We start from the raw sequence: 15408 nt of genomic DNA, 5'->3' as shown, positions 1-15408 counted from the left end.
TCTTTCTTCCTTTCCATAACTAACTTCAAATGTGATGTTTTAAAGATGGAGGTAACAGTTCTAGGAAGAAGTGAAGGCGATCAGTAACTCATCCTGGGATCAAATGTGACATTAACATTACAAACAAGTTGGTAACAGACTAAATCTGAACCTAACAGACTTGATGTGGAGCATGGGAGATTCCAACAGAGGTATACAGATGGAATTATCTATAGCCCTAAGTGATAAATCAGGCTTCACCTACTTTAAATCTCTTCTTATATAACTATTTGTATATATTTTCTATTTTAAACTTGCTTAGGATGGCTGATACCGTAGTGGCTGTCCCCAAAGAGATAAATCCCAAAGACCTAAAAGAAAAGACCGTGAAGGAGACTGGGAAGAAAGAGAAACAGTAGCGAAGACACGCCAACAAATAGAACAGAGGAAGAGAATGGAAATGAGCACACAGATGAGAATGCAGAGGAAGTAGAGGAGGAAGAGGAAGATGCTGGGGGTGAAGGTGAGGAAGAGGATGGTGAAGAGGGTGCTGAGGAAGAAGAAGATACAGATGGACATGCAGTGAACTGTCTGGCTGAGGGGCAGGGTGAAGTTGAAAAGAAAATACAAAGTCAGAAAATGGAGAGTCGATAGAACCCAAGGCAGAAGCTTAAATATTCTGTTGCTTGAATTTTTATATCTTGATGGTGTGGTCTGGTTCGCTTTGTGAAGATTGTGCTTTTTTTAAAATGTACATTTGTAGTGTGTGGGTTTTATAATGTACTGTATAACTGGTTCCCGTAATACCTGTCCAAGGCACGTCTCTCAGGAATATTTATAATATGAAGTTATTTATAATATGGTCTTCGTACAACACATTTGTAATGGGTTTGAATGCTCTAATAAATATTTTTCAGGTCTATTTTGAAATGGGTTTACAACTTGGAATTGTACATTTTAGGAGCACATACATTAGATAACACTATTTCCAGTGATTGGTCTGGTATTACAGTTGACTGATCATGTTCTAATTTCCAGAAAAAAAACTGCCCTTTTATCTTTTTTGTCAATGATGTTTAGGGTAGACCTTCTTATACAATGAAAGCCAAAGATATAGGTCTTGTTAGCAGGGCAGGGGGTTGGGGGCAAATAAACCTGGTCTTCTATTCTGTACAAAAATGTAACAAAAAATTTAACGTTCTTCAAGCTCCACAATTTGTCACTGAATATTGTTTGAGGTGCAACATCAAAACTTCCAGCAAAAAATTGACAGGTTCAATTTGTAAATTTATTTTTGGACTCATTGTAAACTTGTGCTTAAAATCCTGTATGTGGTTTAAAAAAAAATTGATTGAGTAGCATCATTTCTTTCCATATCAAATAATGTTAAATTAAGTTCGTGCTTGACCACTACTTTATATATTCTGTTTAAGTACTATAAACAAATCTTTTGGGTTTACAAGGAATTTAAAAGAAAGAAGAAAGGAGTGATATGGTAGCTCAGTGGTTAGCAGTGCTGCCTCACGGCACCAGGGACCTGGATTCAATTCCAGCCTCAGGCAACTGTCTCAGTGGAGTTTGCTTCTGTGTGGGTTACATCTGCGTGCTCCAGTTTCCTTCCAGAGTCCAAAGGTGTGCGGTTAGGTGGATTGGCCATGCTAAAATTGCCCATAGTGTCCAGGAAGATGTAGGTTAGGTGGATTAATCATGGGAAATGCAGGGTTACAGGGATAGGGTAGGGGGTGAGTCTGGTTGGGATGCTGTTTGGAGGGTCAGTGTGGACTTAAAGAGCTTCTGATTATAAGGATGAAGTAGATCTTGAACGAAACTTGTATCAGGACCAAAATACATTGATTTCAGTCTTTCTGATATTCAGTTGGGGGAAATTCCTTTTCTTTCAGTGGATGTCTGTCTGATGAGACTTGTCCACTTTTACTAAGCTTAGAGTAGTAGTGGTGAAGTAGAGCTTAATGTTTTGTTTTAAAACATGCCAAAAACACTGCTTTGGGGTGACTTTAAATGGCAGAATGTTGAGAAATACGAAGAGCTAAGGAAAAGTCCCTAATGTACTGGTGTGGGAGGTGAAAGAGAATCTGTTGTGAAAAGTAGTCTAACTCTGAAGTGGCTAAAAGTGGAACAGGTGAATGTAATTCCATGCAGCTGAATTACAGTTGGAGTGATAGTGTAGTTAAGGTTTACAAGTTATCATTTCCTAGTTAGTTTGTGGGACATTTTCCATTGATTTGGTCAAAATGTCAGCCAAAAATTGTCTCTTGTGCATTCCAATGGAAAAGGCAAGCCATGTGAGGAAGAATAATCACAGTGAGAGAGGTAACGGGGGAACTGAAGGATGGGAGAAGAATGAGTTTAGTAGCAGACATAAGAGTTTGTTTGTTTTGGATAGACTTTATAAATCAACAAGTCCTGGTAAATTATGATTTCTGAATATACTGACTCAAAGTTTTAAAAATGTTCTTTGTCACATGAACTTACTGACCCAAATATATGAACTAGTTTCCAATGTGTAAACCATGTGTATAAAGTGAAACTCCGAGTTTTTTTAAACTTGGGGAGAGAAAAATGCTTCCAACTAGAAGGTATAATTTCATACAAGAGCTCTGCGAAGCATTTGCTATCAAATCAGTATCTTCACTGCAACAATATTGCTTTAGATATAGAACTTTATAACTATTTTTTCCCTGAAGATTAAAACTGGATTATAAATTTGCATTCTGAAAGATAATTGCGTTAAGAGATTTGTGCAAAACATGCCTAGGAATGTATTTTTATATTAAAATATATTATCTTTTGGTCTGGGAATTGTTTATTGCCAGTGACTATGCAAGTATTATCGAATAGTTTTCTCCTGAATTGAGAAACATAAACGTAGAAAGGAAGAACAGGAGTAGGACATTCAGCTCTTCGTGCCTGCCCTGCCATTCAATATGATCATCATCCAACTCAGTACCTTGAATAACAACTAATCTTATGTTACGGAGTCCTTGTTCAGGATTCAATTTTATGAAAACATTTGTAAGAGCTTCTCCCTTGAGTCTGAGCTTGTGTAGTGATATTAAAGTTTGACTATTTAACTGTTGGTGCTCTCCAGATTCGACCATTCTTTTAAAATAATTGCATCGGTTCAAGAAAGCAGCTTACTGCCACCTGCTTGAGTAATTGGAGTTAGGCAAACAATGCTTGTATAGCCAGTGGCATTTGTATCCTGTGAACAATTTTTTTTTAAAAAAGGTCACCTGACAAAAAGTAGGAGCAGAGATTTGCCACTCTTTATCTGGGCTTTAACATTTTTTCTCTCCTCAGATACTGCCAGATGTGCTGAGTGTCTCAAGCAGTTATTGCAATGTTGAAAATCTGAAATAAAAACAGAATTTTTTTTCTCTTCGAAATGAAAGGCTTACTTCTCTGTGGTGGAGGGTTTTTAATAGTCAACCACATTACTTTGAATCTGGAGTCATATCTAAACATATGGCAGATGTTCTTAGTGGCCATCAGTGAATCAGTCTCATGGTCACCATGAATTCCAGATGTGTTCAGTGAATTTAAATTTCACCAACTACAGTTTACCTAGTGCCACTGTCTGTGCTTCTGCTTGTAGCCCTGCAACATCTTTTTTTTTCAGGTAATGATCCACTTCTGTCTTGAACAACACAGTGAACCTATCTCCTCCATGTTCTCAGGCTGTGTTCCTGACCCGAACTACTGTTCGTATTGAAAGATTTTCTGTAGTGTCAGCTTTTGCTGCTTTAATCAACAAACCTAAATATGTGCCCTTTTATTCTCTCTCCATTAACTAGTGGGAATATTTCAAACCCTGTCTGCTCTGTTGAGATCCCTCGTGATTTCAGAAATGTCCTTTGAATCTTCTTTTGGTCAGAAATGAGTCCCGCCACCTTCAAGCTATCTATGTAACAGAAATTCCATATGCCTGGGACCAAGCTGTTGAAACTTCTCTCACTAATGCCTCCATAATTTTGTTAAAGTTTAGATGCCCAGAAATGAGCCCAGTGCACCAAATGAGATCTAACCAGTGTTCAATGCAAGTATTGAAAAGGGATTTCAGAATTTTTACCCAGCAAAAGTGAAGGAATGACTATTCTATTTCCAAGTCTGATTACCATGTGGCTTGGAGAGAAAATTGGAGGTGGTGGTGGTAATACCATGTGTCTGCTGTTTTTGTCCGTCTAAGTGGCAGAGCTTATGGGTTGAAAAATGCAGTTGTAGGAGCTTTAGTGAATTGCTGCAGCACATCTTGTGAATGGTATGTACTGTGCATCGGTCATGGAGAGAAGTAGATGTAGTAGGTGGTTGGGTGCCAATCAAGTGGGCTGCTTTGTACTCTAATGTTGAGTTTCTTGAATGTTGTTGGAGCTGCACTTATCAGGCAGGTAGAAATATTCTGTCACACTACTGATTTTGGGCCTTGTAAATGGTGCACGTAGTTAGGAGTTGAGTTACTTGCTGAAGAATTCCAACCTCTGACTACCTGTTGCAGAAGTTTAGTTCCTGGTCAGTGGTATCTTTCAGAACGTTAATAGTAGGGACTCAGGTGGTAATCTTAAGTGGAGACGGTTTGATTTTGTGTTTTGAAGTGATCATTACCTGGCACTTGTGTGGCATGAATGCTCTTGACATATAGTATGAGTGTTTATTGAGGTCTTGCTGCGTGTGCATATAGGCTGTTTCAGCATCTGAGGAGGTCTTGAATGCTGCCACACACAGTGGAATCATCAGCAAACATCCCCACTTCTGATCTTACAATGGAGTGAAGCTATGAGGGATGAAGCAGCTAAAAAAGATAGATATAGTAGGAACTGCAGATGCTGGAGAATCCGAGACAACAAGGTGCAGGGCTGGATGAACACAGCAGGCCGAGCAGATAGATAGATAGATAAAAAAGATAGATAGTTGGGCCTAGGATGCTACCTTGAGGAACTTCAGCACCGCTGTCCTGGAACTGTCATGATTGACCTCCAATAACCACGACTACCATGTTTTTTGTGATAGGTGTATATTAAGTCAGTGAACAATTTTGCTGTCTGATTTTTTTTTTTGACTCCAGTTTTGCTAGGGCTTGTTGATGTTAGGCTTTGAAAAATGCTACCTTGATGTGAAGGGAAGTCAATCTTGCCCAGCATCCAGCATTATCTCTTTTGCCCATATTTGAACCATTGCTATGAGATGATCTGAAATGTCAACAAGTGAATTATTTGTGAATATTTCTGATGCAAATACTTCAGCCTTGTCTTTTGTACTAATGTGCTAGACTTCCTTAATATTGAGGATAGAGATATTTGTAGAGCAGCTGTCTTTTTAATTGTCTTCCACTGTTTGTGGCTGGATAGAGCAGGCCTTCAGAGCTTCAATTCGATCTATTGGCAGTGGGATTGCTTAGTCTTGTCTTTTGCTTGTTTGACATGCAAGTAGGCTTGTGCTGTAGCATCACCAGGTTGACACCTCATTTTCAGACATGCCTGTTAGATGGAATGCCCTCTTTCACTTATCATAGAACAAGGGTTAGTTCCCTAGGTAATGTAAAATGATGGTAATTGTAAAATGGCATAGTTTAGTACCATGTAGAATGGTGGTGGATGTTCACAGTGTGAAGATGGTGCTTCACCTCTTGGAGTATGTGGTGGTTACTCCTCCAATACTGTCATGGATGGATGAGTCTGGAACAGGTAAATTGGTGAAGATGATATAAAGCAGATTTTTCCTTTTTTTTTGGTTCCCATGTCACTTGCTGCAAATCCAGTCTAGGAGTTTGCTGTTTAGGACACAAACATCTCAGAATTTGTGCTTAGAAGCCAGTTTTAGCGAACATTGAAATCCCACACTCTGAGTACACCCTGCACTCTTTCAACCCACTATACCTCTTCCAGTTAGTTCAAAGTGGAATACTATTGATCCAACAGCTGATCACCCCACCCATCCACCGTGGGACCTGGGTGTTGCTGGCTAGCTAGCATTTATTGCCATTGCCATTGAGAAGGTGGTAGTGAGCTGCCTTTTTCAACTGCTGCAGTCCATGCGCTGTAGATAAACCCACAATACCCTTAGTGAGGGAATTCCAGGATTTTGACCCAGTAACAGTGAAGGAACAGTGATTATTTCCAAGTCAGGATGGTGAGTGCTTGGAGGGAACCTTGATGGTGGTGGTTTCCCATGTATCTTTTGCCCTTGTCCTTCTAGATAGAAGTGGTTGTGGGTTTGGAAGGTGCTATCTAAGGACTTTTGGTGAATTTCTGCAGTGCATCTTATAAATATTACTCATTGCTACTAATTGTATATCTGTCAGTCTGTGGTAGAGGAAATGGATGCTTGTGGGCATGGTGTCGATCAAGCAGGCTGCTTTGTCTTGGGTTCTGTCAAGCTTCTTAAATGTTGCTCGAGCTGCACTCCTCCAGGCACATGGGGAGTATTCCATCACACTCCTGACTTGTGCCTTGTACAAGGTGGATAGGTTTTGGGGAGTCAGGAGGTGAGTTACTCACTGCAGTATTCCTAGCCTCTGACCTGCTCTTGGAGCAATGGTATTTATATGGTGAGTCCAGTTCAGTTTCTGGTCAATGGATGTTGAAAGTTGAAGATTCAGTGATGGTAACACCATTGAATGTCAAAGCGTAGTGGTAAGATTGTCTCTTCGTGGAAGGGGTCATTGCCTGGCATTTGTGTGGCCATTTGTCAGCCCAAGCCTGAATATTGTCCAATCTTGTTGCATTTGAACATGGACTGCTTCATATCTGAGGAGTTGTATGATTCTCTGCAAACATCCCCACTTCTGAATTTATGGCAAATGGGTGGTCATTGATGAAACAGCTGAAGATGGTTGGGCCTAGGATACCAAACTTAGGAACTTATGCAGAGATATCCTAGAGGTGAGTTGACTGATCTTCAGCAACTGCAGCCATCTTTTTTTTTGTGTTAGGTGAGACTCCAACCTGTGGAGAGTTTTCCCACCCATTCCTATTGCTTCCAGTTTTGCTAGGGCTGCTTGGTGTCACGCTCTGTTGAATGCAGCCTTGTTGTCAAGGGCTGTCACTCTCAGCTTTCCTCTGGCATTCACCACTTTGTCCATTTGTCCTTGAAGAGGTTCCATTTTGGAACCAAGGCTGTAATGAGATCAAGAGCTGAGTGGCTCTAGAGGAACAAAAGCTGGCTGGCAGTGAGCAGGTTATTGTTGAGCAGGTGCTGCTTGATAGCACTGTTGATAGCACCTTCCATCACTTTTTAATGATGATGTAGAGTAGATTGATGTAGGCGGTATTTGGTCAGGTTGGACTTGTCCTGCTTTTTGTGTACAGGACAATCCTGAGTAATTTTCTACTTCATGTATATGCCAGTGTTGTAGCTGTACTGGGGGAGCAACAGATTTTGGAGCACAAGTCTTCAGTACTATTGCCACAATGTTGTCAGGGCCTCACTGCCTTAGCAGTATCTAGTACCTCCAACCACTTGACATCACGTGGAAAGAATCGAATTAGCTGGAGACCAGAACCTTTGGAGACCACTGGAGGAGACTACAATGGATTCTCCACTTGGCTGAAGATTGCAGTGAATGCTTTAACCTTGTCTTTTACACTGCTTTGGTCTCTTCCATCATTGAGGATGGAGATATTTGTGGATCCATTGAGTCGTTTAATTGTCCACCACCCATTCATGAATGGCTGTGGCAGCAGTGCAAACTTTAAATCTGATCCATTAATTGTAGGATTGCTTATTTCTATCACTTGCTGCTTATGCTGTTCAGCATGCAAGTAGTCATGTTTGATAGCTTCATAAGTTCACACCTCCATTTTTTTGTATGCCTGGTGCTGCTCTTGGCATGCTATCCTACACTCTATTGATCCAGGCTTGAGACACTGGCTAGATGGTAACAGTTGAGTAGGGGATATGCTGGGCCATGAGTTTGCAGATTGTTTTGGTGTACAATGCTGCTGTTAATGGCCCACAGCGCCTCCTGGATGCCCAGTTTGAGACGCTACATACAAAAACAGAAAATTCTGGAAAAACTCAGGTCTGGCAGTATCTGTGGAGAGAGAGCAAAGTTAATGTTTCGAATCCAGTGACCTTTCAGGACAATCCACAGATCCTGCCAAACCTGCCGAGTTTTTCCAGCAGTTGGTTTTTGTTTCCGATTTCCAGCATCTGCAGTTCTTTGGTGTTTTTTTTCACCCGCTGAAAGTTGCACAGGTATGTCCAATTTACTGATAGTAATGGAAGTTATTCTCAATGGGAAGATGGGACTTTATTTCCGCAGGGACTGTGAGGTGGTCACTCTTACTGTTCCTATAATGGACAGATGCATCTGCAGCCAGCAGATGGGTAAGGATGAAGTCAGAAATGATTTGTGGGCAAGGGAGTTGGCAGAAATGTTCCCAGTAGAGATCCGTTGAGTGGCAGCAGCTTCCAGAAGTAGAATTTTTCCAGTACCATGTGACCATGTAGCTTTGAGATCAGAAATAGCTGGAGAAAGTCGGCTGGTCTGGCAGCATCTGTGGAGAGAAAGCAAAGTCAGTGTTTTTGTTCCATGTTCTGAGGAAGGGTCACCAGACCTGAAATGTTAACTCTGTTTTCTCCTTCACAGATGCTGCCAGACCTGCTGAGCTTTTCCAGCAACTTTGTTTTTGTTCCTGATTTACAGCATCCACAGTTCTTTTGGTTTCTGGTCCAGTGTCCATTCTTCAGACTTCTGTTAGAATGTCTGTTCAGAACAGTTATTTCTGTTTTTATTTCAGATTTCCAGCATCTGCAGTTCTTTCTTTTTCAACTTAGTGATCACATTGGTTAGCAGTTGATGGTAATTAACAGAGGTCTCATATCCATGTTTAATCTGATACCATGTGACCTTCATGGGGTTAGGATTCAATGTTGAGAACCTTTCTAGGGTCAATAGAGCTCAATTTTCTCACCTCACTTCTGGTGTCTGGGCCAATGCTGGGTACTCCTACTTTCAATCTGTGGTGGTTATATACAATTGAGTAGCTTGCTTGGCCATTTAAGAATCAACCCGTTGCTGTGAGAAAGGAGTTCCATGTTGGCCAGATCAAATTCTAATTCACGCTCCCAGGTCATTGGTTCAGAATATGAGTCTGGTGACACTTCCATGACACAGTGCATTTTCTTACTGCTTTCGCATGCTGGGAATTTCAACAGCTGCAGAGTTAACTGGGATAACTTACTATCAAAGGTGCAGAACTCTTTTAGCATTTGAACACTTTTTCTTCAGTCAGTGTTGCAGGACCAATAAGAGAAGGGATAACACTGAAATAAAAAGAAAATACTGGATAAGCTCAACAGGTTTCTCAGCATTTGTGGAGAGAGAAACAAGGTTAATATTTTGAGTTTGATGTAATTCTTTTATTTTCAGAATCATTGTCCTCCTTTAGGACTATCCTGTACTTGATTTTAGGGAATGAATCTGACCTGGTGGAAGGGAAATCAGTCAGTGTTTTAGTGGTAGTGATAGTACTTTAGTTAGATTTATAGTAGGTAGACCAAGAGTAAAAGCTTTTTAAATTAAGGCAAAGAAAATTTACTAAACTGAGCTGTGTTTTGGCAAAAGGAACCTGAGACCTACTATATAAAGGTAAATTTGTGTCAAAACTGTGGGTGTTCAAAGAGATGAAGCATGTTTCTACGAAGATAAAAGAGAGAGACCTTCAAATCTGGACAACCATCTTCCCCCTACTCTGTAGATGTTAAAGACCATAAAGTGGAATTAGACAAAAATGATGTCAGTTGCCGAAAGCTTGATACTGTAGAAAGCCTAGAAGATTATAGAAAATCTAGGAATAAAATTTAAGGTAAATAGAACAAGGCAAAAGGGAAAATAAAACAAGCAAGTAAAATTGAGAAAACTCCTAAGGTGTTAATAAGTACATTGAGCAAGAGGATAATTCAGGAATAAGTGGGGCAGATTTGAACATAACCTACGCTTGGAGGCTGAAGGCATGCCTATTTAGATATTTAAACTCTCAACATGTTTTAACCTTTCAGGTTTTTTTGTGTGAAAGCCCTTTCAGTATGCAGATTCCTTTTGTTGATGAGGAAGACAAATTTCCTAATCACCTGGGTATTTTCAACATTTTCTGTTTTATTTGGAGTAAATTTCAATTCCTTTGAGCTTCTTACTGTACAAAAGTGTAAAAATATGTTTCAGCTGTTCCGGCTTTTGCTGAGGAAAGACCTCCAGTGTGGCAAATACATGCTTGCAAAAGCTGAAGTTGTGGAATCAAAGTGCAGACCCTTACAAAAAAAAATACATTTTGTCATGTGGAATGGAATGTTCCTTTTTGCATTCCAAATAATGCCAAACTGGTATGGAGGCTACTGAGAAGTTGTCGTCATAGACCTTTACTCATCCATAACGACTTGGCATGTTATCAAATTTTGATTTATGGCATGTGAAGGTTTTTGAATGTTTCAATTATTTGTACTAAATGCAAACAAGGTTGAGATTCCAGGTTTACCAGCTTGATTAAATCAAATTCTAACTAAGATGCTGTATCATGAAAACATGTTTCGATTGCAATACAGAATGAGTGATAAATGCTGAATCAAGACAGATTTAAATATTGTTGCAAGTACTCAATGAAAATGTCTTTCAAACATTTGATGAGGCAAGTTTTTGAGAAGAGGAGGGCAGGAGTAGAGGTCTTAAGTAGTGGCAGAGTGAGACGTGCTGGCAACCTTTTGTCTTGCACTCAGTAGAATGCATGCAGAAGATGAAATTTCAAACATGGTAATTATACTGCATTGCATCTTTTGATAGTTTATGGTATAGTGGTATTATTACTTGGTATTTATTCATGCATTCACTGCCTAGGCCTATCTCTAATTGCCCTTGAGAAGGCAGTGGTGAGCAATTGTCTTGAGCCACTGCAGTCCGTTTTGTGTTGGTACACCTACAATGCCATTATGGAGGAATTTCAAGATTTGATGTATTTACATTTCTGTATAGTTCGGAAAGGAACTTGCAGGTGGCGGTGTTCTCATGTCACTGTGGCTTTTGTCCATGGAGGTGGTATTGCGGGTATGGAACTATCTCAGAAGCTTTGGTGAATTTCTGTCATGCATCTTGTGTAAGGTACATACTGCTACTGTGTCAATGGTGGAGGGAGTGAATGGAACTATATCTGCAAACAGTCAAGTAGTCAGCTTTTTCCTGGATGGTGTCAAGCTTCATGAGCTGCACAGATGTAGGCATGTGGAGAATATTGCATCACACTCCTGACTTGTGCCTAATAGATAGTGGACAGGTTTCAGGAGTCAGGAGTTGAATTACCTGCAGCAAGATTCTTAGCTTCTGACCACCTCTTGTAGCAATAGATTTTATGTGGCTAGCCCTGTTCAGATTTCTGGTCAATGGTAAACCCCAGGATGTTGATAATGGGGGATTCAGTGATGGCAATATGGACAGCTTCTTCAGTTTTAAGCATTAGACCAGTCCACTTAAAATTAATGAGCAGTGCACTTTAATTAAATTGTAAAATTAGCAAATGAACCCTAATATTCCTACACTTCCCCACATAAGGACACATATATGTTCTGAAGAGAACTCCCAGATCTTAAAGTAACTTGGCATGATTTGGAATAACTAACGCTTATTAACATTAAGTGGGATATCTGGAGGAAGGTAACATTCTCAAGCTTTGTCAATTTGTCAAGCTTTCTCAATTCTCAATACTTCTCCTTTGGGATGGTTATTAAATTGTACAAACATAAAACAGAATTTGTGGAACTGGCCAACTTTACCTCAGAAGACAAGTTATCAGGGAAATACTCCTTGTCTTAGTTCGCATTAACGAAGGGTTAAAAGTTATAAATCACTTCAGAACGATCAGGTAGGTTTTTACTGCAAAATTGATAGTTTCATGGTCACCATTTGCTAGACTGGCTTTCAATTCCAGCTTTATTAATTCAGTTTAAATTCTACTGGTTTCCATGGTTGATTTGAACCTTGTGACCCCAGAGCATTGGCCTTAGTCCTGGCCCTTGCATTAATGGTTCACTGATATTTGCATTAGATTGCCATCACCCTGGGGAAAGAGAAATCGGAGGTATGAAGAGAAGTCAAAGCAATCCAGAAACATTGATCATTTTGATCACTAAGTATTTGATTACCATTCATTATGTTAGCCTTGGATACGTACTAGCTAACATTTTGCAAATTCATATGCAGATCTGATTTGTAATAGTATACACTAAAATTACTGGATTTCATTTGAATGTGATTGTGCATATGAGATTTTGATTCTGCCTCCATTGTGAAAAACAGCATAATGTACTGGCATGAACTAATTTTGTTGATAGGAGAAATTGGAAGTGATGAAACATAAATACAGTACACTAGTTTTATTTTGCCTTCTTTCTTTTTGCATAGCTATAAAGTAATACACAATGTACTAGTCATTACCATGCTAATGAAATATATTGGTGTGGAATTTCAATAATGTGATATGTTTTTACTTAAGTAAAATCAATTGGAGAATTTGCTGTATTGGCCATACAGTTGTGGTAGTTTTAGCATCCATAGATGCCTGGAAAGAAGTCTTGGATTTATAAAATGCCTTTCGTGATCTTAGTTTGCCTCAAAGCACTTTACAAACAATGAAATAGTTTTGAAATCTATTTTACTTGTCATTAGTCTTGTGTGAAAACCCAAGGCTTTATTCCAATCAAGTGAATTTACATCATATTTTGGGGGGGTGTTTTAAAAATTTGCATTATCGCCAAATTATTTTAAAGCACAAAGCCAGCACAACTGTTGGCGTAAATACTTCTATTCTGAAATTACTCAAACAGTATGTAACTGTTACGACAGTTAATTCTAGCGTCACTTTGTTTTGGAAAAGTTTATCCTTTCCAGAAATTTGTGAGTTTGGTTTTGCAGAACTTGCATTTTTATTTTTAAAGTGAGTAGTTTCCTTGTTACGTTACAGAAAGATAAATTGATACCATATGTTGGTCTAAAACAAAAAAGCGACTGTTTCTGGTTGAATGAGTTGCAGCTGGTGCCTGGGTTTATGGGGGTGGGGGAGGAGGGGGGAACCTCCAAACATTAAGGACAGTTTTGACAGACTTGGAGATAAAATTTAAAAAACACTGTCAAGATGTATGCAATACATATCCATTGTACCAAAAAGAACAAATTTGGCACTCTTTTTAAATTGGCAAGTTGTGTGCCATTCTCAAGTTTAGATGTCTATATTGGTGTGCATGATTTTGATTAAACATGGTTCTTGGAGAATGCTTGAGGTTTAAGCAGTGAATAAAATATGCATCGCAGCTGACTATCGAAGTCTCAAGTATTAGCACCCTTGTTTATTTTGTCTATGTAAAGCTGCTGGTAATAGTTTTGCTATCAGAATTCTTAAGTAACCTACTCATTCACTTACTCCAGTTTAAACTTTTGGTTTCCGCATACTGTGAAAATTTGTTTCAAAGGATTTTGCTCACTAATATTTATTGGCTGAGGCAATTTGGATTATCTTTAGACATCCTTCCATTGTCGTTCCTACATAGCAAATTTTGCAGAAATCAAGTACATTCTATGCATTTCAAGTCTTCAAACAAGAAAACAGCCGAATGGAGCAGGAAACTTCCACTGGATTGATAACCACATAATCTGATGTATTGTATTAAATTTAATTTGTTGGAAAGGTCTCTCAAACTGGTCCCCTTTACGGAGTAGTTAAGTGTAGCCCTAAAATGTTAGCACCAGAACACAAGTCAGAACAAGGCAGCACAGTATGTGTCATAATTATTCCCCATTCTCGGAATCAAACTGTGGTAAGGAGATGATAATGAACACAAGTGCCGAAACCAATCACTGATGTCCGAGTCTAAACTTTCCGGTCTCCCAATGACGAATGCATTAATGTGCTCAAAATATCAGTAGTATTGTTTTTTGCATCAGAAACATTTGGTTTACAGTTGACACTAGTCTGAGTTAATTCAGTGGCATTTTATTCAAAACATTAACTTCTCAAACAATATGCAGTATATGAAATATAGCCCGCATTTACCTGCTAGGCTCCCTGAAGAAGGTTAATACCCGTAACGCTGACTGTTCCTTTCCTCCAGATGCTGCCTGACCTGCTGTGTTCTTCCAGCCTCCTGTTTGTCTACCTTGGATTCCAGCATCTGCAGATTTTTTTTCTTGGCTCAACTCTTGACTGCTGTGAGCAATATAGTGATGGATTCCAAACCTCATTCTTGCATATTTATTTGAAAACGTAATATCAGTTGCTTTTTACAGCTGTAAACCTCAGGCTGCAATATTACTCATGAGTAGTCACAATAATTTGGCATGTGGATTTTGAGTTTGGCAATTGGGAGAATAGAGCAGAGTTAAAAGTACACTGGTCATTTTGCTGAGACTGAGATTAGTATTGCACATGTTTCATTATCTCCCAAATTCTTGGTGTACCACAAGCTTCTTTCTTTTATTCACTTAGTGTGATCAGTCAAGTGCCATACAAATCATTGTTGAGGTCTTGACTGTTTAGGGTGGGGGAGTTCAAAACTAGGGAGCATATTTTTAAGGTGAGAGGAGAAAGTTTTAAAACGTATGTGAGGAGAAGCTTTGTTTACACAATGGTTCATGTATGGAATGAGCTGCCAGAGGAAATGGTGGATGTTGGTACAGTTACAACATTTAAAAGACATTTGGATAAATACATGAATGGGAAAGGTTTCAAGGAATATGGGCCAAATGCAGGCAAGTGGGACTAGTTTAGTTTGGTAACATGGTCTGCATGGTAAGTTGGACCAAAGGGTTTGTTTCCATGCTGGGTGAATCTATGACTCTACTATGACTATAACTTGGATGAGGGAATTGAATGTATGCTTGCTAAATTTGCTGATCTCACAAATGTAGGTAGGAAAATATGTTGTGAAGAGGGTATAAGGAAGCTGCAAAAGAATATAGATAGATTCAATGGGTGGGCAAAAGCTTGGCGAAAGGAGTAATTGTGAACTTGTCAACTTTTTGGCAGAATAGAAAAGCAATGTACTATTTAAATGGAAAGAGATTGCTATACTCAAAGGTATAGAGTTTCTTTCACCAAGTTGATGATCCTCCAGGCATAGTTGATGTTTGTCTCTGTGTGTGGCCAGCCCATACAGCACAGAGTCCTAAACTACATAGCTGCTCAGGAGATGTACCTGCTTTGTCTTCTCTCATAGAGCAATAAAGGTAAAGTCGCCATAGTCCTACCAGACTATATTGTTGCTGTTCCATTAGAGACGCAACTGGTGGATAGGTTAACTGAAAGTCACCACATCTCTGGCAATGGGAAAGGTCGAGAAGGAGACTCCTTCATGGTAACCTAAACCAATGTGGAAATTGAATCTGTGCTCAAAAACAGAAGTTGCTGGAAAAGCTCAGCAGGTCTGGCAGCATCT

General features: G+C 39.4%; 1 protein-coding gene across 4 annotated transcripts in view; it reads left to right on the top strand.

The window, feature by feature from the left end:
* Window positions 1-301: 301 nt before the first annotated feature.
* LOC109928072 (forkhead box protein O3) overlaps window positions 302-15408 on the top strand; it is a 31754-nt gene continuing 16647 nt past the window's right edge. For all 4 annotated transcript variants that reach the window (XR_007266306.1, XR_007266307.1, XR_007266305.1 and 1 more), the window contains exon 1: window positions 302-502. Coding sequence is in view for 1 of the 4 variants with exons in the window: in XM_048621432.1 (XP_048477389.1) it covers window positions 488-502 (15 nt within the window). In the remaining 3 variants the exon portion in view is untranslated. The remainder of the gene's footprint in view (window positions 503-15408) is intronic.

The sequence above is a fragment of the Rhincodon typus genome, unplaced genomic scaffold (assembly GCF_021869965.1).
Source record: "Rhincodon typus isolate 14 unplaced genomic scaffold, sRhiTyp1.1 hic_rhity00000659, whole genome shotgun sequence".
Classification (NCBI taxonomy): Eukaryota; Metazoa; Chordata; class Chondrichthyes; order Orectolobiformes; family Rhincodontidae; genus Rhincodon; species Rhincodon typus.
Note: the sequence above shows the minus strand (reverse complement) of the source record. Positions and strands in the feature narration are given on the sequence as shown.